The 23,064-nt window shown below is 33.4% G+C and overlaps 1 protein-coding gene across 4 annotated transcripts in view; it reads left to right on the forward strand.

The window, feature by feature from the left end:
* The window catches only part of LOC136038160 (lamin Dm0-like), a 70,964-nt gene extending 48,141 nt beyond the window's left edge, over positions 1–22,823 (forward strand). For 3 of the 4 annotated variants that reach the window (XM_065721219.1, XM_065721220.1, XM_065721222.1), the window contains 5 exons: positions 4,813–5,018; positions 6,256–6,514; positions 9,390–9,611; positions 15,495–15,699; positions 22,554–22,735. In XM_065721219.1, the coding sequence (XP_065577291.1) occupies positions 4,813–5,018; positions 6,256–6,514; positions 9,390–9,611; positions 15,495–15,671 (864 nt within the window). In that variant the 3' untranslated portion in view covers positions 15,672–15,699; positions 22,554–22,735. Of the gene's footprint in view, positions 1–4,812; positions 5,019–6,255; positions 6,515–9,389; positions 9,612–15,494; positions 15,700–22,553 lie in introns of all 4 variants that reach the window. The other variant, XM_065721221.1, reaches the window with a different exon arrangement.
* Positions 22,824–23,064: the final 241 nt, after the last annotated feature.

Raw genomic sequence — 23,064 nt, forward strand, 5'->3', positions numbered from 1 at the left:
CTGAACAACTTATTTGGGATAAAACTAATAGGAATAACCATCACTTCTTGCCTCAATTTGCTATTAAATTAGAATTTGTTGTAGATTTAGAATTTGCTGGTTGTAGAATTTGTGAAGAGATTTTAACCCTTAGGTTAATTCCCCTGTTCCTGAACAACTTATTTGGGATAAAACTAATAGGAATAACCACCACTTCTTGCCTCAATTTGCTATTAAATTAGAATTTGTTGTAGATTTAGAATTTGCTGGTTGTAGAATTTGTGAAGAGATTTTAACCCTTAGGTTAATTCCCCTGTTCCTGAACAACTTATTTGGGATAAAACTAATAGGAATAACCATCACTTCTTGCCTCAATTTGCTATTAAATTAGAATTTGTTGTAGATTTAGAATTTGCTGGTTGTAGAATTTGTGAAGAGATTTTAACCATTAGGTTAATTCCCCTGTTCCTGAACAACTTATTTGGGATAAAACTAATAGGAATAACCACCACTTCTTGCCTCAATTTGCTATTAAATTAGAATTTGTTGTAGATTTAGAATTTGCTGGTTGTAGAATTTGTGAAGAGATTTTAACCCTTAGGTTAATTCCCCTGTTCCTGAACAACTTATTTGGGATAAAACTAATAGGAATAACCATCACTTCTTGCCTCAATTTGCTATTAAATTAGAATTTGTTGTAGATTTAGAATTTGCTGGTTGTAGAATTTGTGAAGAGATTTTAACCCTTAGGTTAATTCCCCTGTTCCTGAACAACTTATTTGGGATAAAACTAATAGGAATAACCACCACTTCTTGCCTCAATTTGCTATTAAATTAGAATTTGTTGTAGATTTAGAATTTGCTGGTTGTAGAATTTGTGAAGAGATTTTAACCCTTAGGTTAATTCCCCTGTTCCTGAACAACTTATTTGGGATAAAACTAATAGGAATAACCATCACTTCTTGCCTCAATTTGCTATTAAATTAGAATTTGTTGTAGATTTAGAATTTGCTGGTTGTAGAATTTGTGAAGAGATTTTAACCATTAGGTTAATTCCCCTGTTCCTGAACAACTTATTTGGGATAAAACTAATAGGAATAACCACCACTTCTTGCCTCAATTTGCTATTAAATTAGAATTTGTTGTAGATTTAGAATTTGCTGGTTGTAGAATTTGTGAAGAGATTTTAACCATTAGGTTAATTCCCCTGTTCCTGAACAACTTATTTGGGATAAAACTAATAGGAATAACCATCACTTCTTGCCTCAATTTGCTATTAAATTAGAATTTGTTGTAGATTTAGAATTTGCTGGTTGTAGAATTTGTGAAGAGATTTTAACCATTAGGTTAATTCCCCTGTTCCTGAACAACTTATTTGGGATAAAACTAATAGGAATAACCACCACTTCTTGCCTCAATTTGCTATTAAATTAGAATTTGTTGTAGATTTAGAATTTGCTGGTTGTAGAATTTGTGAAGAGATTTTAACCCTTAGGTTAATTCCCCTGTTCCTGAACAACTTATTTGGGATAAAACTAATAGGAATAACCACCACTTCTTGCCTCAATTTGCTATTAAATTAGAATTTGTTGTAGATTTAGAATTTGCTGGTTGTAGAATTTGTGAAGAGATTTTAACCCTTAGGTTAATTCCCCTGTTCCTGAACAACTTATTTGGGATAAAACTAATAGGAATAACCACCACTTCTTGCCTCAATTTGCTATTAAATTAGAATTTGTTGTAGATTTAGAATTTGCTGGTTGTAGAATTTGTGAAGAGATTTTAACCCTTAGGTTAATTCCCCTGTTCCTGAACAACTTATTTGGGATAAAACTAATAGGAATAACCACCACTTCTTGCCTCAATTTGCTATTAAATTAGAATTTGTTGTAGATTTAGAATTTGCTGGTTGTAGAATTTGTGAAGAGATTTTAACCATTAGGTTAATTCCCCTGTTCCTGAACAACTTATTTGGGATAAAACTAATAGGAATAACCACCACTTCTTGCCTCAATTTGCTATTAAATTAGAATTTGTTGTAGATTTAGAATTTGCTGGTTGTAGAATTTGTGAAGAGATTTTAACCCTTAGGTTAATTCCCCTGTTCCTGAACAACTTATTTGGGATAAAACTAATAGGAATAACCATCACTTCTTGCCTCAATTTGCTATTAAATTAGAATTTGTTGTAGATTTAGAATTTGCTGGTTGTAGAATTTGTGAAGAGATTTTAACCCTTAGGTTAATTCCCCTGTTCCTGAACAACTTATTTGGGATAAAACTAATAGGAATAACCACCACTTCTTGCCTCAATTTGCTATTAAATTAGAATTTGTTGTAGATTTAGAATTTGCTGGTTGTAGAATTTGTGAAGAGATTTTAACCCTTAGGTTAATTCCCCTGTTCCTGAACAACTTATTTGGGATAAAACTAATAGGAATAACCATCACTTCTTGCCTCAATTTGCTATTAAATTAGAATTTGTTGTAGATTTAGAATTTGCTGGTTGTAGAATTTGTGAAGAGATTTTAACCCTTAGGTTAATTCCCCTGTTCCTGAACAACTTATTTGGGATAAAACTAATAGGAATAACCACCACTTCTTGCCTCAATTTGCTATTAAATTAGAATTTGTTGTAGATTTAGAATTTGCTGGTTGTAGAATTTGTGAAGAGATTTTAACCCTTAGGTTAATTCCCCTGTTCCTGAACAACTTATTTGGGATAAAACTAATAGGAATAACCATCACTTCTTGCCTCAATTTGCTATTAAATTAGAATTTGTTGTAGATGAAGAATTTGCTGGTTGTAGAATTTGTGAAGAGATTTTAACCCTTAGGTTAATTCCCCTGTCCCTGAACAACTTATTTGGGATAAAACTAATAGGAATAACCATCACTTCTTGCCTCAATTTGCTATTAAATTAGAATTTGTTGTAGATGAAGAATTTGCTGGTTGTAGAATTTGTGAAGAGATTTTAACCATTAGGTTAATTCCCCTGTCCCTGAACAACTTATTTGGGATAAAACTAATAGGAATAACCATCACTTCTTGCCTCAATTTGCTATTAAATTAGAATTTGTTGTAGATGAAGAATTTGCTGGTTGTAGAATTTGTGAAGAGATTTTAACCCTTAGGTTAATTCCCCTGTCCCTGAACAACTTATTTGGGATAAAACTAATAGGAATAACCATCACTTCTTGCCTCAATTTGCTATTAAATTAGAATTTGTTGTAGATTTAGAATTTGCTGGTTGTAGAATTTGTGAAGAGATTTTAACCCTTAGGTTAATTCCCCTGTTCCTGAACAACTTATTTGGGATAAAACTAATAGGAATAACCACCATTCTTGCCTCAATTTGCTATTAAATTAGAATTTGTTGTAGATGAAGAATTTGCTGGTTGTAGAATTTGTGAAGAGATTTTAACCCTTAGGTTAATTCCCCTGTCCCTGAACAACTTATTTGGGATAAAACTAATAGGAATAACCATCACTTCTTGCCTCAATTTGCTATTAAATTAGAATTTGTTGTAGATGAAGAATTTGCTGGTTGTAGAATTTGTGAAGAGATTTTAACCCTTAGGTTAATTCCCCTGTCCCTGAACAACTTATTTGGGATAAAACTAATAGGAATAACCATCACTTCTTGCCTCAATTTGCTATTAAATTAGAATTTGTTGTAGATGAAGAATTTGCTGGTTGTAGAATTTGTGAAGAGATTTTAACCCTTAGGTTAATTCCCCTGTCCCTGAACAACTTATTTGGGATAAAACTAATAGGAATAACCATCACTTCTTGCCTCAATTTGCTATTAAATTAGAATTTGTTGTAGATTTAGAATTTGCTGGTTGTAGAATTTGTGAAGAGATTTTAACCATTAGGTTAATTCCCCTGTTCCTGAACAACTTATTTGGGATAAAACTAATAGGAATAACCATCACTTCTTGCCTCAATTTGCTATTAAATTAGAATTTGTTGTAGATTTAGAATTTGCTGGTTGTAGAATTTGTGAAGAGATTTTAACCATTAGGTTAATTCCCCTGTCCCTGAACAACTTATTTGGGATAAAACTAATAGGAATAACCATCACTTCTTGCCTCAATTTGCTATTAAATTAGAATTTGTTGTAGATTTAGAATTTGCTGGTTGTAGAATTTGTGAAGAGATTTTAACCATTAGGTTAATTCCCCTGTCCCTGAACAACTTATTTGGGATAAAACTAATAGGAATAACCACCACTTCTTGCCTCAATTTGCTATTAAATTAGAATTTGTTGTAGATGTAGAATTTGCTGGTTGTAGAATTTGTGAAGAGATTTTAACCATTAGGTTCAATTCCCCTGTTTCTGAACAACTTATTTGGGATAAAACTAATAGCAATAACCATCACTTCTTGCCTCAATTTGCTATTAAATTATAATTTGTTGTAGATGTAGAATTTGCTGGTTGTAGAATTTGTGAAGAGAGGTAATGCTAGCTTTCAAATCTTAAAATTGATTACAAAATTTCGTGTTCCATTTAGACCGCTTTTAGAGTATGCTTTCGCGTTATGATATTTTTGTTTAATTTTGGAACAATATAATCGTATCGAAAAATTCGGAAATACGCCTTTGTTATTATTTTCTATCGACCCGGTATTCCACATTCTAAACAATTAACTAAAGTTGATTTAGTTTCGCTGCAAGAAGGTTAAAGACGAGTACGGATTTTGAAAAAAATATGCGTAAATTATATGTTATGTAAAAATATTATATGTAAAAATGAAATATATATATATAAATTTATATATTATATATATATATATATACAAAAGATATAACGTAAATTGTGTTTACAGAATCGTATTCGTGGGTTGGAAGCCCTTTTGGAGAATGAGAGGAAGAATCATTCAAGTGCTCTGGCGGCTGCTCAAGCTGAGATACAGCGTCTCCGAGATGAGATGGCCCATCAAACCAAGGAATATCAAGAACTTATGGACATCAAATGCAATCTTGATATGGAAATTGCAACTTACAGAAAACTGCTCGAGTCTGAGGAGTCGAGGTATGGTTTTTATGTTATGATCCTTGCTAAGCCCCGCTTTCAGGCCGCGCAGATCTTTTACAGGGTTTGAAACGGGTTGCGGGGATTACTGTTTTGAGTGTTGTGTTCAACACAGCGAATGTCTTTTCAGGACCCAAACATGCTATTCTGGCGCGTTACAAATTTGAAGACCCCTTGTTCAGCACGCTTGGAACTCGTAAGATTCTCTGATAGACTACAAATAATCCTCGAGGCAGGCTGACTAGGGCTAGTTAAAGGAATACAGACTGCCTTATCTTGCCAGTTGTTTTCCTTGGTTTGATGCTTTTATTTTAAATGATGATTGTACAAGTAGACTCTTATTAGGTACTTTTTTCTGTTCTTAGATAAGGAAAGATTGTAAGTCCATTAGAGGTGCTTGTGGTACATTAAGACATTTTTACGTCAGTTTTGCCACAGGTTTTGTCAAAAGGAAGTAATGTTATCCTTTTGGTATTGTCAGGAAGATAAAAGCAATAGTATTATTTTTGGAGGCTAAACCCCCGCTCGGTTTCACCTACCTTATCGTCATATCTGTTTTCTATCGCCACAGTTTCTGTGTAGCTTCTTTAAGCATCTATGTGACTTCATTTGATCATTTGAGAACATCAACCGTTATTGCGCCAGACCAGAAACACAAACCTTTTAGACCCTATGTCTCATATCTAGCAATATTTTCGGCCGAAGGAGTTTCGTGGTGATGATATATTTTTGAAATGGGTTTACTTAAAGTGGAAATAAAATAATTAATTGAACTGAGGGCTGATAGTTTGCCACCGGACCAAAGAAGAAAGTTTATTGGGAGGGATAGGTCAGAGGTGGGTCCAATTTTTGTCCCGTGTGTGGAGGTTTGAATGAAAGTGCATATCACTTGATATGTCAATGTTAAGAATATATATATATATATATATATATATATATATATATATATATATATATATATATATATATATATATATATATATATATATATATAGCCGTTTTTGCATGCAAAAATATTTTGGGAAATTTTTCAACTTTCGAGTACAATTTCTTTTGTTTGAGATTTTTTTATGACAGCTTATGTTTATTTCAACTATGGGAGGCTATTTTAATGTCAGAAACTGCCAAATTACCCTTCAAAAAGCATCAAATAACTTTTTTTCGGTTTATTTTCCTGATATTCGTAAACTTTAGCATTTGTAAATACATCACTTTTACCTACTATTTGATTTTATAGATTGAATTTGTCAACATCAAATCGTTCAATTTCTGCAATCAACCTTCATACTAGCGGACGTCAGACTCCGACCGTTGTTTCTGGACGTACTTCTGTGACTCCAGGGCGTGGCACCAAAAGGAAGAGAACTATTGTCGAACACAGCACTGAACTTCAAGTTCACGGCTTTAAGACTACAAGCCATGAAAAAGGAGACCTTGTTATTGAAGAAGTGTCACCTGAGGGTTTGTTTGTGAGGGTACACAACCGTGGAGACAAGGTAAAATACTTAAAGCAACCACTTTCCCCTTTTGTTCAAACATATATAAGCCAGGTTTATTGGAAGCCAATTCAAGCCTGAAATGCCTTTTTTGGTTTAAGAATTACTCAACTTAAATATATTAAATTCAACTTTGCAAATTATTTTATTGAGGGTATATCTATTGTTAATAAGATATATTGTTAATGAGATCTATTGTTAATAATATCTGTTGTCAATATTCAACAATATTCTATTGTTGAATATTAAGGGTATTATTTTATTGTTCATTAGAGAAATTAGATTCAGTGACTAATGAAAACATTTTGTTTTCCGCCTTTTTAATCAAAGTCCTAAAGCTTTTCTGGACAAATGAATTCTGTTGTTTCTTTTAACTCGCTTTCCTCCGCAAAATTACTCAAGGGTGTATCCAAGAAAAGAGGGCAAGAGAAGTTAAGCACCCAGCCCCCTATTCAACCCCCCAGATGTACAGGGTATCAAAGGTGTGCCGGATCCTGTAAAAAAAAAAAAAAAAAAATCGGGCTAATTGTAAAACATAACACTGTTGTATCTGCCAATTTGTTATTTTTTGTTCAGTACTTTTGTTCAAACAATTTTAAAAGTGGTAACATGTATTAACTAGTTTGAATCTGTTCCGATAGTTTGTTTGATCTGTTTTTGCGACCTTTTCCCTGAGTCAAAAACCGAGTCAAACGTCGATCTGTTTGTGTGACTTTTTCCCTGAGTAAAACTTTGATCTGTTTTTGTGACCATTTCCCTGAGTCAATAACCGAGTCAAGCTTTGGTCCGTTTGTGTGACCTTTTCCTTGAGTCAAACTTTGATCTGTTTTTGTGACCATTTCCCTGAGTCAATAACCGAGTCAAACTTTGATCTGTTTTTATGACCTTTTCCCTGACTCAATAACCGAGTCAAACTTTAATCTGTTTTTGTGACCTTTTCCCGAGGCTCGGTTTACACCTCTCTAATCAACCGTGATCATAGCTTCTGTAAAGATCGTCTTGTTGACGCTAAACTTGCTGCGCTCGATTAAGGTCAGAGGAATCCCTTCCTTAAACCCACCATTGGTTCTACTTGGATTACAACGTTGTTACCAATTTCCAGGCTAGTTTTTAATGTCAAAAATGATTTAATATTCTATTTTTTCCTAGTTTATTCATTATTATCTGTACTAAGGGATATCCTATGGTCTTAGAAAATCTTATATCGATCTGATCAAAGTTTTCCTCTCCCATGAACTTCTGCTTTTTTTGTGTACTTTTTTATTTTTTCTTCTTATTATCATTGCTTACCCTTCATACTATATCTTTTTTTTTTGTCAAATTGTATCGTTGAGATTTATACTAGAGAAGTTGTACTGAAGAAGATATTCGAAATCGTATCTTTCGAATGCAAGCGAAAATAAAATTCTCTTTGCTATTTTTTTTTTGTCATTTTGCCACAGATTTTTTTTTTCATCAAACTTAACCATCGAAATTTGTGTCAAAAATGGTAACATTGTTTAGATATAGAAAGGTGAATCAAATGGTATGTTTATTTGTAGGTTTTGTTTTGGTAAGTCTTTTAAAAGCCTCCCGGTTTACCCTTTCGTAGGAAGTTCTGCTTCCTTTACGTCCTTTCATATAATGTATTGAAAACCCACTTGGGGGACAGCCGGCTTTTAATTTACTCCAAGAAGGATGACCAAAGACAATTATTGACAATCGTCATTAATTGCAACGTCAGCACTTGCAACATTTCCTAGCCGTTTAAACTGTTCATTATAGTCCTAGATAGTAAGATTGAACCATATTTTTCCTTCTACTTATTCTTTGGTGTTCGGTCAGTCAGTTGAACATCTAAAACAGCCCTTACTAACTTTTCCGTTTAACTGGCCATTATATGCTGGGTTTTATTTTCAATAGAGTGTAGTTCGGTATCAACACAAAAACTAAGCATCCAGAAGAAAACTTGGACTTGAGAACCAACTGTAGCGTAGTAGGTTTTATCTGATGGGATTATTTTTGCCAACTTTTACCCTTAGAATCTCAAGTTCTTAAAAGTTTTATCTAACATTTCGTTTTGTTTTTTTTCTTCTTCTTCTTCTTCTTCTTCTTAGAAGTTAGACTTGAGATGCAATTTTAACGTAGTAAATTACGTCAGATGGTATTATTTTAGTCGAGTATTACCTTTAGAATTGCAAGTTCTTAAAGGTCTTATTGGGTATTTTTGCACTTTAGATAATACCCACAAACTAGTTGCTTAGCTCATCTCAAAGAAAACATCAGCAGGGCAAAGTAGATTATGAAGATGAAGGTGTAAACAGTGATAACTATCAGCAGGACAAGGTAAATCAAAAGGATCAAGGAGTGAACATATACCCCTGCTTATGTGTTCTTGAGGACAGCTCAGTAAACAGTTACAATTATCAGCAGGGTAAGATAGATTATGAGGATCAATTTGTGACTGAATATATATTTCTTGTGAATCCATCCCTTGAGAAAAGCTTAGTAAACAGCGACAATTATTATAATGGCCATTATCAGCTTGACAATGTAGGTTACGAGGATAAAGGCGTGACTTAACATACATTCACTGCTGATCCGTCCCTTACGAACAACTTAGTAAAGAGTAGCAATTATCAGGAGGGGAAGGTAGATTGCGAGGATACAGGTGTGATTGAACATCAGTAAAGGTGGTTTTTTATAAGTAAAGTTGCTGGTTTATGGTCTATTTTTTTATCATTAACTATTAAATAATTAATAAGAAGAGAATCGGTCAAGAATTGGTAAATGGTCATGGGTTGAAGTCTCTTTAAACTAGGATGTCAATCCCAGTTTTCTTTTAACTGGGACTTTGTGTCAATCTCTTTGTTCTAAGGTTGAGTTTATTTTGTAGGAAGTGAGTTTAGGCGGTTGGTCATTGACCCATTTGGCTGGTGAGAATGAAACTGTGTACAAGTTTAACCGTTCGCTGAAATTGGCTCCTCATTCGACTGTCACCGTTTGGTCCGCTGGTACAAACCAAGCTCATGAGCCACCCCATGATCTGTTGATGAAAGAGCAACGCTGGTTTGTGGCCGATCACATGACTACACACTTGTACAACGGCAGTGGAGAGGTAAGCAACAAATAACTATATCGTTTAGAATTTGTTGGCAAATAAATTCTTTTACACAGCAGGGGGCCGTAAACAGATGATATCATAAGTGATAAACTTTTTTTCTTGACATTTGTTAGCCAATTTAAATGAAAACCATGACCAAGCCAAGAAAAGTGGTCACCTCTTGGCCGTCTCTAGAATTTCATACCTCTATGAGTAAAATCTACAGAAAAGGAAAGTGCATCCAAACCATGTGCAGAAAATAAGTAATTGTAGTACTAGTTTCCTCTTGTAAATTAGCTATCACAACAAAGTCCTTGCTATATTCTTACCAGAGAGCTCAATTAAATTTACTGTTGGAATACCAAGGACATCAAAATAAAGGTGTTACAATAGAACATGTTTAGTGTTGCCACGTTGGATCGTTGTGGTAGAGTTGCTAAATCAAAAATGTTACGTTAAAGGCTTTACAGCAGATTTTTTTTATTGTTGCCACGTTGAATGTTTACAGTAGAGGTGTTGCGTCAGTGGCTCCCAACCGATTTTGAGCTATGTCCCACCTAGGCATTTCTAAAATCCTGATGCTCTCCTTGTGATATTTGGATTTTTTTTTTCCAAATTTCCCGTGTATTCAAGGCACACTTTATACGAAAATATAATGAAAAATATTGTCTGAATACAACGCCTTTTCTAGGTGTCAACACTGTATGACGTCATTGCAATACTACCATGTATCTTTTTTGTTCATTAAACGCATATGATTGTAAAGTCGTTTTCTTGAAAAAGGCTTTTTTTTATTAATTACAGTCAGCTGAAGGGTGCACGTCCTGTCCTTGAACCACCAATATATTGCCATGCCCCAACGGTGGGGCCTGCGCCGCACGTTGGGAGTCGGCATTACAGTGGGAGTGTCGCCGCGTCGAACCGTAAAAGAAAGAAAACGTAATCAGTTAAATGAGTTAGAAAGTCAGAGAAAAAATTCAAATATGAACATTCCGTTGATTGTCAGAGACATCTATATCTTCAAATGAAAGTAATACCTTCTTTAGCTGTAGTACCATATTTGTTGCTGATTTTCATTCATTTTCTTTTTAATTTGGTGCTTGCTATCACCTAAAGTTGAATATGGAAGTCTTTTTCATTGTAAATTGGATACTCAATTTATCTGTATTCTGCAAAATGTATGGTTTTGTTAGTTTTATTTAGCGAATTCTGATTATCAGATTCCATTTTCACTGTCCTTGATACTTTCAACTTTTTTAAACCGGAACCTTAAACTTTTATTGGCAATGCCTTCAGTTGAAATTGAGATATTCAAAAGTCGATATCACAGATTATTGATGCTAGCACAGATTTTATACTTCAATGTTTTTGCAAACTTCAAAAGTCGTCTGATCAGAGGATGTGGCATCCTATAGGTTGATAATATCCAGTAACAGTGATCGGGTGGAGCGTTATAGATTCAAAACACGGGCAGAGTGGTATCCAATCAAATCTAACAAATTGTAAACCCTTTTTAGAATCCCAAAATTCATACGAGAAATGAGTTCCAGTTGAATTTTGTGTTATAATTTATTCTATGCAGCAAGTCAAATGGTATATCCAAATGAATACACCTTTTTTTATTTGACTTGTTTTAAGGCAATTTGTAGTATGTTTTGTGGGCTGTTTTCAATGTTGAATTAGTCTTTTTAATTAAAAAAAAGATATTAACCAAAAACGGTTTAAGCACAAACCGGAAGATATAATAAAGAAACAAATAAGTAATAAGCATTAATCAATAAAAAAAGAATGACACAAGACAGCCAGAAAAAAGTATAAGCCAGAAAGGAATGTTTAAGCTTATTTTGGGAGCATGAAATAAAAGAAAAAACGAACAAGAAAAACAAATATAAAACGAACAATTTATAATTGTGTTTATGTTGTGTATCTTAATTATATGTGTGTTTATAATTGTGTAATAATTATGTTGTAATTATGAAAAATAATAAGTTTGCTTGATTATGCCTCTTGGCTTTTGTGCAACAGCTGAAAACAGGCTGTTGTCGTTTATGTTTATATTTTTTATTCAGACATAAATCAAGTTGTTTTTATTCCTCTTTGTCATTTTCCTTGAAAAATAAATGTATTGAGAAAAAAAAACCTGTGGTCTGTTTTAACAGTTTAAAAACCGAGTTATAAAGTATTTCAAAGGGTGTTAATTTCAAAGACCGTTATCTGACATTTTCACATTTCTTAGCTAATTGCCATAAGACTTTGCTAAGCTGTTCTCATGAAAGCCCCCTCCCATTGCAGGGGGGGGGGGGGGGCTCAGAATGCAGCTCAGAAAATGTGTATTGGTAATTATTTCAGCTGATTTAAATGTCAGATACGACCTTTAGCAACGATAAATTCCTTTGTAATGCTTCACGATTACAGGGTTGGATAAAGCCTTGCCCCAGCAGTTCTCTTGGTGTACCATGCCTGCCGCTAGGTCACTAAAAGTCGAACAGTAAAAGTAGTATAAAGTAATAAATAGTAATAATGAATGATAATTGGTCGTATACTGTAAAATAAATGATATAGTATAAAGTAATAAATATCAATAATAAAAATAGTAATAATTGAAACTAGTAATAATAGCAAAAACAGGGTGGAACATTTCCAATCCAAAGGTCGTGCAAACTAAATAATTACGGTAATAAGCCTCATTAAAAAAAAAAGACAAAAAAAAAAAAAAAAAAATCATAACAAAGCCTACGAACAAAACCATATGAGCCGATTACTCTTATCCCAGGCTGATGTTTTTGTTGTTAAGTACAATTCTTGGGTAAGCTTGTGATATGGTTGAGAGACCAATTTTTCGTATGACTGCTAAGAAACACACGCCTGAGACACTATGACTTTTTATGACCTTTATTTTACTTTTCTAATACGTTGTTTTTGGTTGTCTATCAAGCAGTTAAGGGGATATATATCTTATTCCGTTTAATGAGCCTGTGCTACATTTGTAAATATCTTTGGAATGTTTTATATTATCAGTATTATTGTATAATCAAAGTATCCTATACATGTTGTAGAATTGGCCTTTTAAAAAAATATTTTTTACTTTTTTTTGCTTTTTTTTTGTCTTGCCTCTCTAATTTCATAAATTAAGCTTCTTAAGTGGAATCGAAATGGCAGCGTGACAAATGAAAGCAAAAATTTAGCATACATACTCCAGCAATAAGGAGGAAAATAACTTTTATTTGTAAGTCTAATTAATTATGAATTATTGACTTTATAGTCCAACATTTCCTTTTAATTAGCTTTTTAATTATTTTTCAATCAAGCTTTATGTTAATTGTTTATTCGCTTCTTTTAATTTTATCCTCAGTTAGCTTTTTTAAGTTCAGTTGGTTAGTTTTTTAGTATAGCTATGCTTTTGATTTACTTTAATTTGTTTTTAATCAAAAATTTGGTTTAATTAGCTCTAATCCTATTAATTAACTCTGCGGCCTGGGCATTTCTTTTTTTTATTGGTTTATAGGATTGTTTAACGTAAGCTCAATCGCGATTCTTTTGTACCATGCAATGGTATATCGACACTTGCTTGATTAAATTAATAGTAAACTTAGACTTAAACCCTCCTACGCCTGGGGGCGCATAGAGGCGCGACGGCTGACCTCCAGCTTGACTGACCTTGTGGCAAAGACCAAAGTTCATTCAAAAAGGTTTGGAGACTCGTTGCCTCTTTCTCCAGGGATCTACCAAGTGTGCTGCGTTGTCTTCCACTCCTTGGAATGCCGGATGGGGTCCAACACCATAAATCGTGTGGGAGGCGTCCTTCGCTCATGCGGGTCATATGCCCCCAATGCTTACATCTTCTCATTTTGATCTTGTTGGTCACCAGTGGTTGTTCGGTATCAGCCCTAATCTGGACATTCGTTACTCTATTGGTCCAATGTACCGCAAGGATTCTACGCAGGCAATTATTCTCGAAACTAAGTAGTTTTTTCTCATCATTCTTTGAAAGGCTCCAGGACTCGCATTCATATAAAAGTAACAGAGAGTACATTACTCCTAAACAATCGCAATTTCAACATCTGAGAGCAGTATCTACATCTCCATATATTCTTCAGCTGAGAAAATGCTCCACCTGCACACACTATCCGTAGCAAGACTTCTCTATCACAATTCCCATCTTGGGTAATTGTACTATCGAGGTACTTGAATTCTCTGACCTCTTCTATATCAATGCCTTCATATGGAATCCCAGCTGCAATGGTCGTCACAACTGCGTTTGACATACTTTTCGTTTTATTAATATTAATCTTGAGGCCAACAGGGGCCGCTTTTGCTGCTAGTTCATTCAGATTATGTTGAATGTCCTCTTGGCAGTGAGCCACACGATCAATATCGTCAGCGAAATCGCAGTCGTGTATTTGACGTACGGGGCTTAATTGTATGCCTCCTCTAAAGTGGCAAGCTCGAAGAAAAAAAATCCATAAGTATTGTGAATAATATTGGAGATAGTAAACATCCTTGGCGTACACTGGACTCGACAGGGAACCACTCTGACAGCCCATTCAAATAGTAAAGAGTATTGGAGACATTATTTACAGCAAAAAAAAAAAAAAAAAAAAAATTTGGATGTTGCAAAAATACAGTTATTTCAACCAGCCAGGCGGCCAAGCCAGGAGGAGTTCTGTCGGCTGCTGTATCGTCTGAATTCACAATGAGTTCGAAGGCGGATTTGATGGAGTTCATCCAGGATTTTAAATGACCTCCACGCCTTTTTCTCCGACTTGGTAGCGGTTTGTAACGAAGTGCCCTAGAAACAAAGGGATTATCAGGCTTTTTGACAGGCATGGTCAAACCAGGAGACTGCGGTGCCGAATCATGGTTTCAAAATTGATGGTTGCTAAATTAATAAAGAATAAATTCCTAAATGAAAATGATAAAATAAATAAATTACTAAATAGAAAAGTAATACAACTGATTGCTAAAAAAGATAAATGCTGAATAAATCATAATTTGCTTGAATACCAAAGAGTTTGGCTGTTTGGGAGACTGTCAAACATGATGATCAGAACTGTCCCTGTATAAAAATAGTGTCATCCAGCAGGACTGGACGAAATCGAAAAGTGAATTATGGAAGTCTAAATACAAGTTTTAGCTGTATGTATTTTTTTTCTTCAATTTTTATTTTTGAATGAAGGTGACAATAAAAGAATCATGTATACAGAAAGGGCTCAATTGGTACATTGACCGAAGTTTTCTCTTAATTAGTCTATGTTCTGGATGTCGTCCCTAGTCGCAACTATTCTAAAAGAATAAAATAGTTTAAAGACAAAAAAAAAATGTTTTTAATTTCTTAAACTATCAGGTTGTTTTTTGTTTTTGTTTTTTGAAATAAACTTTGATCCTTTATGAATTACTTATTTGCATTTATCGCAACTAAGCTTGTTTTTGAATTAAATTTATTTCAAATGTGTCAAAACCTCCAAAACAGGTGAGTTAAATTCAAAATGCTAAATATTATCGGTAAAATTGTTAGAAGATGAAAATTCGGAGAAAAAAAAGGCTTAAGCACACCCAGTATATGTGGTAGTGGATTGATGTTTCTATTATTCCCCCTCCCCGAAAGAAAATGGAGGTTTAAAAAAAAAAATTACGAATATATTACCGTTCGTTGTGACGTCCAAGTTTTTTATTTTTGTTAACATTAGCGTTAAAGCTCTGCTGTAGAATAGTGCGGTATATTTGGTGTCTTTAAGGTCATTTGTAAAGGGCCTAAGACTTCTCTGTTCATTTACCATGTTAGGTTAATATTAGTTTTGTTTTGGTTTTCTTGTAGAAAGCCATTTATTACTTTTTTTTGCTGAATACTGTGTTTTCTTTTTGTATTTATATGTGTTTGTCAAATTGTGTTTTATTTAGGAAGTGGCTGCTCGGGACTGTCAACTCGAACAAAGTTCATCCTCTGAGTCAACCCAAAGAGAGATTGTCGGGTTGCCAGGTGGCAACGGAGATTCCGTCCCTACTGTAAGCTACCGTCGCAATTTGCTTTCCTTTCTTGGATTCGGACCCACCCAAAGGCCGTCAATTCAAGATTAAAGCTTTCCCTACTGTTGATTGCTTACAGGTGTAGATTTGAACTAGAGTAATTTTATGTGTAGCCAGCGATGCCAAGTCAAGTAAAAAATAAATACCGTTTTGTTTGAGACACATCGTAAAACAGGCAGATGATGTACGTTGAATGGGGGTTAGGGGCTAGAAGTCACCCACTCTTAAGTTTGTTTTTTATACAAACAATTTGCTATAATTAAATTCTTGGACAAATCACTGATGAAATTCAAATTGATTTTTGGCTTGTTGCATTTTGTATTCTTGCTCGGGAAACCAAACATTTAAGGGATAATAAAGGAAAACATGTGAGAGAGGAAACCCTTACCTAAGGTAAAGGTATAAACTTCTACCTTTACCTAAAGACTTTAAAAGGAGTCTGAATGTTCTTGTTCTTTTATCATTTAAGCAGAGACAAAACTGCTTGAAAAAAAAAAATACAATTCAGTTCAAAAGAGTAAATTCTCCCTGAAAATCGAAGCAATTTTCCTTACCAAAGAATTAAAGCAAATTTTTTTATCTAAAGGATTTTAATTTGTGTATGTGCGTGGGGGAAGGTAAGGATTTGTTTTTACTTTTATTTTAGGATCAACTTATGAGTTTGAGAAATACTGCTTAGTTTTTTTAAGAGAAGTTGTCTTGTTACCTACATTTGATGATTAAACTGAATTTAATTAAAATCAGTTAATTAAAAATGATTATAATTATAAGAATTTAATGATTTATTATAATTTAATTATAATCAATTTCCTTTTGCAACAGTTTTGTGCAGAGGAGTGGCACAGATGTTTGATATCATGGTGGGGCTAAAGTTGAATTGAAGTCGGGCCAATTACAGCTCATGGAGTCTAGTACATAGACTTCCAACCTGCGTTTCAGCCGCTACGTGGTTGCACTACTTCTTACTTGACTTCAAAGTATATCCTGCCTCCTCATAAACGTTCATGAAAGTAGTTATTATTCAGTACTTATTTTCGATTCGCTGGCTACATCCTTCTTGTTTGGAATCTTGATTGTGTTTACTTCAACCAAAAGAACCTATAGTACTTATGTATTAATAATGAATGATTGTTAGGTTCAGAATGTATTTGCTTTTGTTGCTTGTTTTTGAGAATTATCAGTGTTCATGGTGATGGGAATTATATCTGGAGACTTTTTAAATTGCTACCGAAACTGCCGATTTAAATTTAGTGCTAGAAAAGCTTTGCTCTTTTGCTTTTTAAGTATCGCTTAAAATTGATAACAGTTACAAAAAAGCCATTCTAATGTGTTTAATGCAAAATAAAAATATATAATAGAATGATAGTACAAGTAAAATTAATAAAAGTAAACATAGAGTTTAAAAATCCTTTAAACGCAGAAAAAAAGACCTTAGAATATGTAAGAAAACACAAAAAAAAACCTACAGAAATAAGCGTTGGTTGGTGTTTTTTTTATGTGTTTTCGCTAGAAAACTCGCCTCTTCGTATTATCCTAAATTTTTTTAAATATATATATATATATGTATATATTTATATATATATTCACTGTCTTAATTATTTTCCTTATTCCTGTTCCTATGTGTAGGATAAAGAAATTTCGCTTTTTTGCGTTTATCCCATTTTTCTTACTCTAAACCTTTTTCTTCATGCTATAATTGATTTGCCATTTGAGTCTTTTCAATTTTTTCTTATTTTTGTCCTTTCCCCTATTCTTTAATCTATAAATAGCGTAAAAAAATTAGAAATTTTGCATTTCTTCTTTTCTTTTCATCTCCTTTTCCTTATATATTAATATATTTCCCTTATATTTTTCTCTATGTATTTTCCTTATATATAATATTTAAGTTTCGGATCAAAAGTTTCGCTTTCTGGGTTTTTCCCTGTTTTCATTATCTTAATTATTTTTCTTATTCTTTATCCTGTGCATAGGATAAAGAAATTTTGCTTTTTTTGCGTTTATCCCGTTTTTCTTACTCTTGACCTTTTCTTCGTGCTTTATATGGATTCGCCTTTTGGGTTTTTTCGTTTTTTTCTTACTTTTGTCCTTTCCCCTATCCTTTAACCTATAAATAGCGTAAAAAAATTCCAATTTTTGCATTTCTTCTCCTTTTTTTCATCTCTTTTTCCTTAATATTTATGTTATAAATTGGATAAAAAGTTTCGCTTTCTGCGTTTTTCCCTATGTTCATTGTCTTGATTATTTTCCTTATTCTTTATCCTCTATATAGGGTAAAGAAATTTCGCTTTTTTGCGTCTATCCCATTTGTCTAACCCTGAACCTTTTTCTTCATGCTATATATGGATTCGCCTTTTTAGCTTTTTCGTTTTTTTTCTTATTTTTGTCCTTTCCCCTATTCTTTAATCAATAAATAGTGTAAAAAAATCTAATTTGTGCATTTCTTCTCTTTTTTTCATCTCCTTTTCCGTAATATTTATGTTATAAATTGGAGAAAAAGTTTCGCTTTCTGTATTTTCCCGTGTTTTCGTAATCTTAATTGTTTGCCTTATTCTTTATCCTATGTAAAGGAAAAAGAATTTTGCTTTTTGTCTTTTTCCCATTTTTGTCTTACCCTTAACCTTTTTCTTCTTGCTATATGTACGATGAGAAATCAGTTTTTTAATTTTTTCTTATTGTTGTCCTTTTCCCTATTCTTTAATCTAAAAAAAGCGCAAAACAAATTTACTTTTTTTTTTCTCTCCTTTTTTCCATCTCCGGTTCCTTAATATCTATATTATAAATAGGATAAAAAGTTTCAGTTTCTGTGTTTGTTTGTTTGTTGTTTTTTTTTTCATTTTTCATGTTTTTCTCTTTGCAACTCTTTTAGGATTCTTTTTTTTTCATTAATCCATAAAAATTTGTGAGAGATGATCTCATCTGAAAATGAAAAATTGTTGCAAATGACATTACATAGATCATATTGTTTTGGTAGAAACTTTAGATCTTGTTCATTGGAGGTGGATTCATAGAGTTTAATTTCAGTTGAGAATCCCATTAACCAACGAAGGAAGAAAAAAGAACTGGAGTTAAAATTAGTACTCCGGGATATCAACACATTTATTAACATCATTAAAGAATCTGATTTATTTCAGATTTGTAAAAAGTTGGTTAAATACTTCTCTTTTTTTGTGCGGCTTATGGAATATGTAGGAAATAGCCCAAATAGTTTAAAATTAATTAAAATAAAGTAAGGGTTTTTTCCAGTTTAAATTTCCAATTATCTCTGTGGCTTACAGATTGTAAGAAAGCAAAAATAGCACAAATGTTTTTTCATATTGTTGGTTTTTCTAAGCTTGAGTGGCGGACCTTTGTGCTCTGTGCTTTGGGATTAGATTTTGCTCTTGATGGGTTTTTCTCAGTCAGTGTTTTTCTGTTAATTTGTGCTCAGTTTAAATATTCTTAATTGGATGTCTTGGCTGGATAAAAACTTTTTCAAAGCAATACATTCCGCTTAATTATCTATTAAAAACAGACGAACCTTCCGCAAAATACAAGAAACTAGTGCACATTTTACGCAGCTAATAATTGCAGCTAACGTTTTCCAAGCGATCGTTTCAGCTATATGACTAATAGCGATACACTAAAAAGAAACCAAGAAGGGGCTAATTTACCCAAAAATTCTTCGATATAAGAGGAAACAATAAAACAAAGAAACCAAGAAGAAGCTAATTTACACAAAAATTCTTCGATACAAGAGGACACACTGTAGGAAACACTAAAACAAAGAAATCAACAAGGAGCTAATTTACGCAAAAATTCTTCAATATAAGGAATGGAAAAAAAAAAACCACAAAATATTAGGACAGAGGGTTAGCCTCGTTACTTTATAAAGGCTTGGCTAAGACATACCCAATAACTTACTCAACTTCAGATATAATTGAAGAATATTCGAGTGAGTTAGATTCTTATTGGATCATCAAGTATTTTTTTTTGTATTCAGTATGGCATTTTAGTGGTTCTTTTTTGTTGCGTTAGAGACGGCGATTAGTCATATAGCTGAAGCATTTTTACAGATTGTGCTTTGGTCATTCTCTTCAGAAAATCCCTCATTTACTTCTTATATTTTCTATCAAACTGTAAAATTTTCAAATGTGTTAATTCAGCTATAAACTCTATTTGCTTTCTAAAATTAACTTGGAATTTTGGAATAAATTCACTGATTAAAGGGTTTTGGTATCTGATGTAAAAACTTGCTAACATTGATTTTGAAACGGAAGAATTGGCAACTCCTGTTCTGAACTGAGACCTGCTTTTACTAGGCACTACGTATAACCGGAAGTTTAAGGTCAAATTTAATGCGTTGTTTAGTGGTTGCTTTAACTAAATTAAGCGCGTTACTGTTTAAAAACACATTTGATTTTACAGTAATATGTTCTTTCTCAATTTCCCCCCCCCCCTCTCGTAAGCTTTTTTCTCCAGAAAAATTAAATTAGTTCTTTAACTGATTAAGTTTGTTTACTTAAAAAAAGATATACCCACAAAACTTACCCACATACCCACAAAAAAATAAATAAAAAAGGGATGTCTACAAAATTCGAGGCCCAATGCTCATGCAACCTTAGTGATTTCTTATTTAATATTTCAGACTTTTTGTTTGTGTAGCATTTTCTTTCTTTGCGTTATCTCATGTTTTCAGATTTTACGTAAAGTCCTATTCATCATTTTTTGTTTTTGCATTTTTATGATTTGGATTTTTTTTTTCGATAGCATAAATAATGTAGCTGTATCTATATCAGTTGATTTTTACTCTGCCACAAGCTTATTTTTTTTTTGCTGTACGAGTCTTTTATATACTCAGCAAGGTTAGATTGGCTTTGAGGTGTTCATGCTGAGAAATTCCTGTGTCTAAGTTGATTTGGGTATACAAGATATATCCAAAGAAATATCCAATGTAAAGTTTCATGAGTAATAATTTAATAGAAAAAGAAGGGTTTTTGTTGGGATTCGTGCAAATCTCAATTTGTATTACAACTGTTTAGTTACTATCAAGAGTGCCTTCAGACATTTCAAAAGGTGGGGGTATGATATTTAATATTTTATTTATTTCAAAATTTGTTAAAATTTCCATAAGATTCCATAAACCATCAGTCTTATATTTTGGTCTTCTATTAGGGAACAACCCCTTCCTCTTGTATGGCTTTAGGCCACTGCTAGTAAATAGCTCGATAGACTTGCGGTTGTTTGATCACATCTTAAGCCAACTTATAACATATGTCGTTATTCTAAGCTATCTGTTCCTTTCTCTTTCCTTAAACTTTAAGAGTTTAAGTTAATGTTGAAGAGACTGTCTGGGGTAATGCTTGTTGCTGAGATTGCACCATCAGCTTCAACCTCGTTTGAAGCCTCGTTTTTTTTGGCCTGCTTGGAAATTAGTTAGCTAGATATTGTAGGGACATCCCCGAATCTTCAAGGCAAATAAAAAAATATAGCCTATTTCGTTCTCCGGCTTCTCCATCCAAAGGTCAGGTCTGTGTGCACCTGTGATTTATCATTATAGTTGTGTACCTTTCTCACTAATCCCTCAAAGTGACGATCCCGATACTTTCTGAGAAATGCAAGCCGTCTTCGAAAAGAGCAATGGTGTTCTCACGTGTTTTTCTTTTTTCCGAGTTTTTTTTTTAGATTTACAAAATACATACATTTTAAACAGTTGACACTGTCCAGTCAACCAGAAACAATCAACATATTTGGATCGAAACAAAACCAATGGGCAACCGATCCTATGGCAGTCGGTAAACCTTTTTGCTTAAAATCAAAATTCCACCTTAGCTCTCCTACAGGTTTGGAATGGTTCGCTTATATTTTTAAAGCCATGGCTGAGAAATATAGCTTGAGTGAAAAGAGGGTGGGGGGGGGGGTAAGTATCGCACTGTGGTAAACACTAAAAGCTGCATTCAAATCATGTTGTTGTCTTCTTTTTTTTTTATTCTAAATGGTAGCTATAGTAAAATTTCTTTTTAATGTCGCGCTTTTACGCTTTCTTATTTTTTAATTTTGAATAATCTTTGTCAGCGTGATTTATGTACATTTCTTAATACCCCCCCCCCCCCACATCTTGAAAACAAAAATAACTAAATGACTGTTTAGAGCCGTTATATTATGAATTCGGACTATTTTACTACTAATAAATGAACTTTACATTGTTATTTGCTCGTCTTCACTCTGCAGGTGACATTTGGAAGAGATGTATTTGCAGTTTTTTCCGTATCCAGTTTTTTGGCTTATGTCGAATGGAGCATTCCTAAAGGAAAATTCCGTCGAAAGATGCGACTGAATGGATTAAACCATATCTTCTGAAAACTAAGAACTAATTTCAGACGTTACGTGAAATTCTTAAGAGTTGTTTTCCCTTTTTTGATCCACCTTCAAATCATCAAATTTATAGAAAGATTTTTCTCCGTTTTTTCTGTATTGTATTTTTCTCTTTCTCTTGAAAAGGTTACTATTTATTTAATTACAAGATATGCACAGGGAACTAAAATATCTCGAAATCGAATATCTTGCTTATTTGGATATGCATGGCTACGGCTCTATGAAAAAGGGATCAAGGTCCTATTTTGATTTAATAAGGGTTCTTATACTTTCTATATCTGAACAATAAGCTAAAACAGACCAGCCATGACTGTCATTTCCTAAGGATGTATGGTACATCGACCCTCTGAAGGACTTGAAAAAGAAATGATTCTTTTGAACTACTGCGAAAAAAAAACCCATGAGACTAGATATTGAAAGTTCAATCAAGTTAGACCCACTGTCTGATTTCTTTAGCTGAACGATTTGCTTTGTAATTACATTGGGCAATAACTGACCAGGCTTTAATGGATGATTTAAACGCTTTTTAATATTATTCCGCTGCTTAACACCTCACTCATTTCGCTTTCTCTTATTTTTTAGGAATGTACACCAGAGAAGGAAAAATGTGTTATTATGTAAAACCAGGACGCACAGTGTATTCAATGTTATGATAAATTTCTCTCTCTTCTTGTTGGCGAGCGCCCGGTGAAAATTCTTTTTATACTTTGAACCGAGGCTACGATATTACCTTACTGTCAAGCGTAAAGCTCGTGTCTGATGCTATTCCACTTCTGAGGCAACTGACAAAAGCTGTTTGCTAAGCTATTTGTTAAGGTCAGCATGGCAATTTATGTATTCACTGTTCGATCTTCCTTATCTATGTTGCACTACTGATCCTATCCCTCAGAGTAGCCTAGCAAACAGTTTTTGGCAATTGTCTTTGAATTAAGAAAATGCTAGACAGGACCTTTAGGCACTAATAGCAGCGTTATTATTCACTGAAGTCTTTGTGGATATTAATAGCCCTGTGAGTTTTTTTTTTTAAACCCGACTCTCGACTGGTGAAATCTAAATGTGTTTCTTAAATTTGTTTGTTCTGAGATTTCAATGG

This window comes from Artemia franciscana, chromosome 17 (assembly GCF_032884065.1).
Source record: "Artemia franciscana chromosome 17, ASM3288406v1, whole genome shotgun sequence".
Classification (NCBI taxonomy): Eukaryota; Metazoa; Arthropoda; class Branchiopoda; order Anostraca; family Artemiidae; genus Artemia; species Artemia franciscana.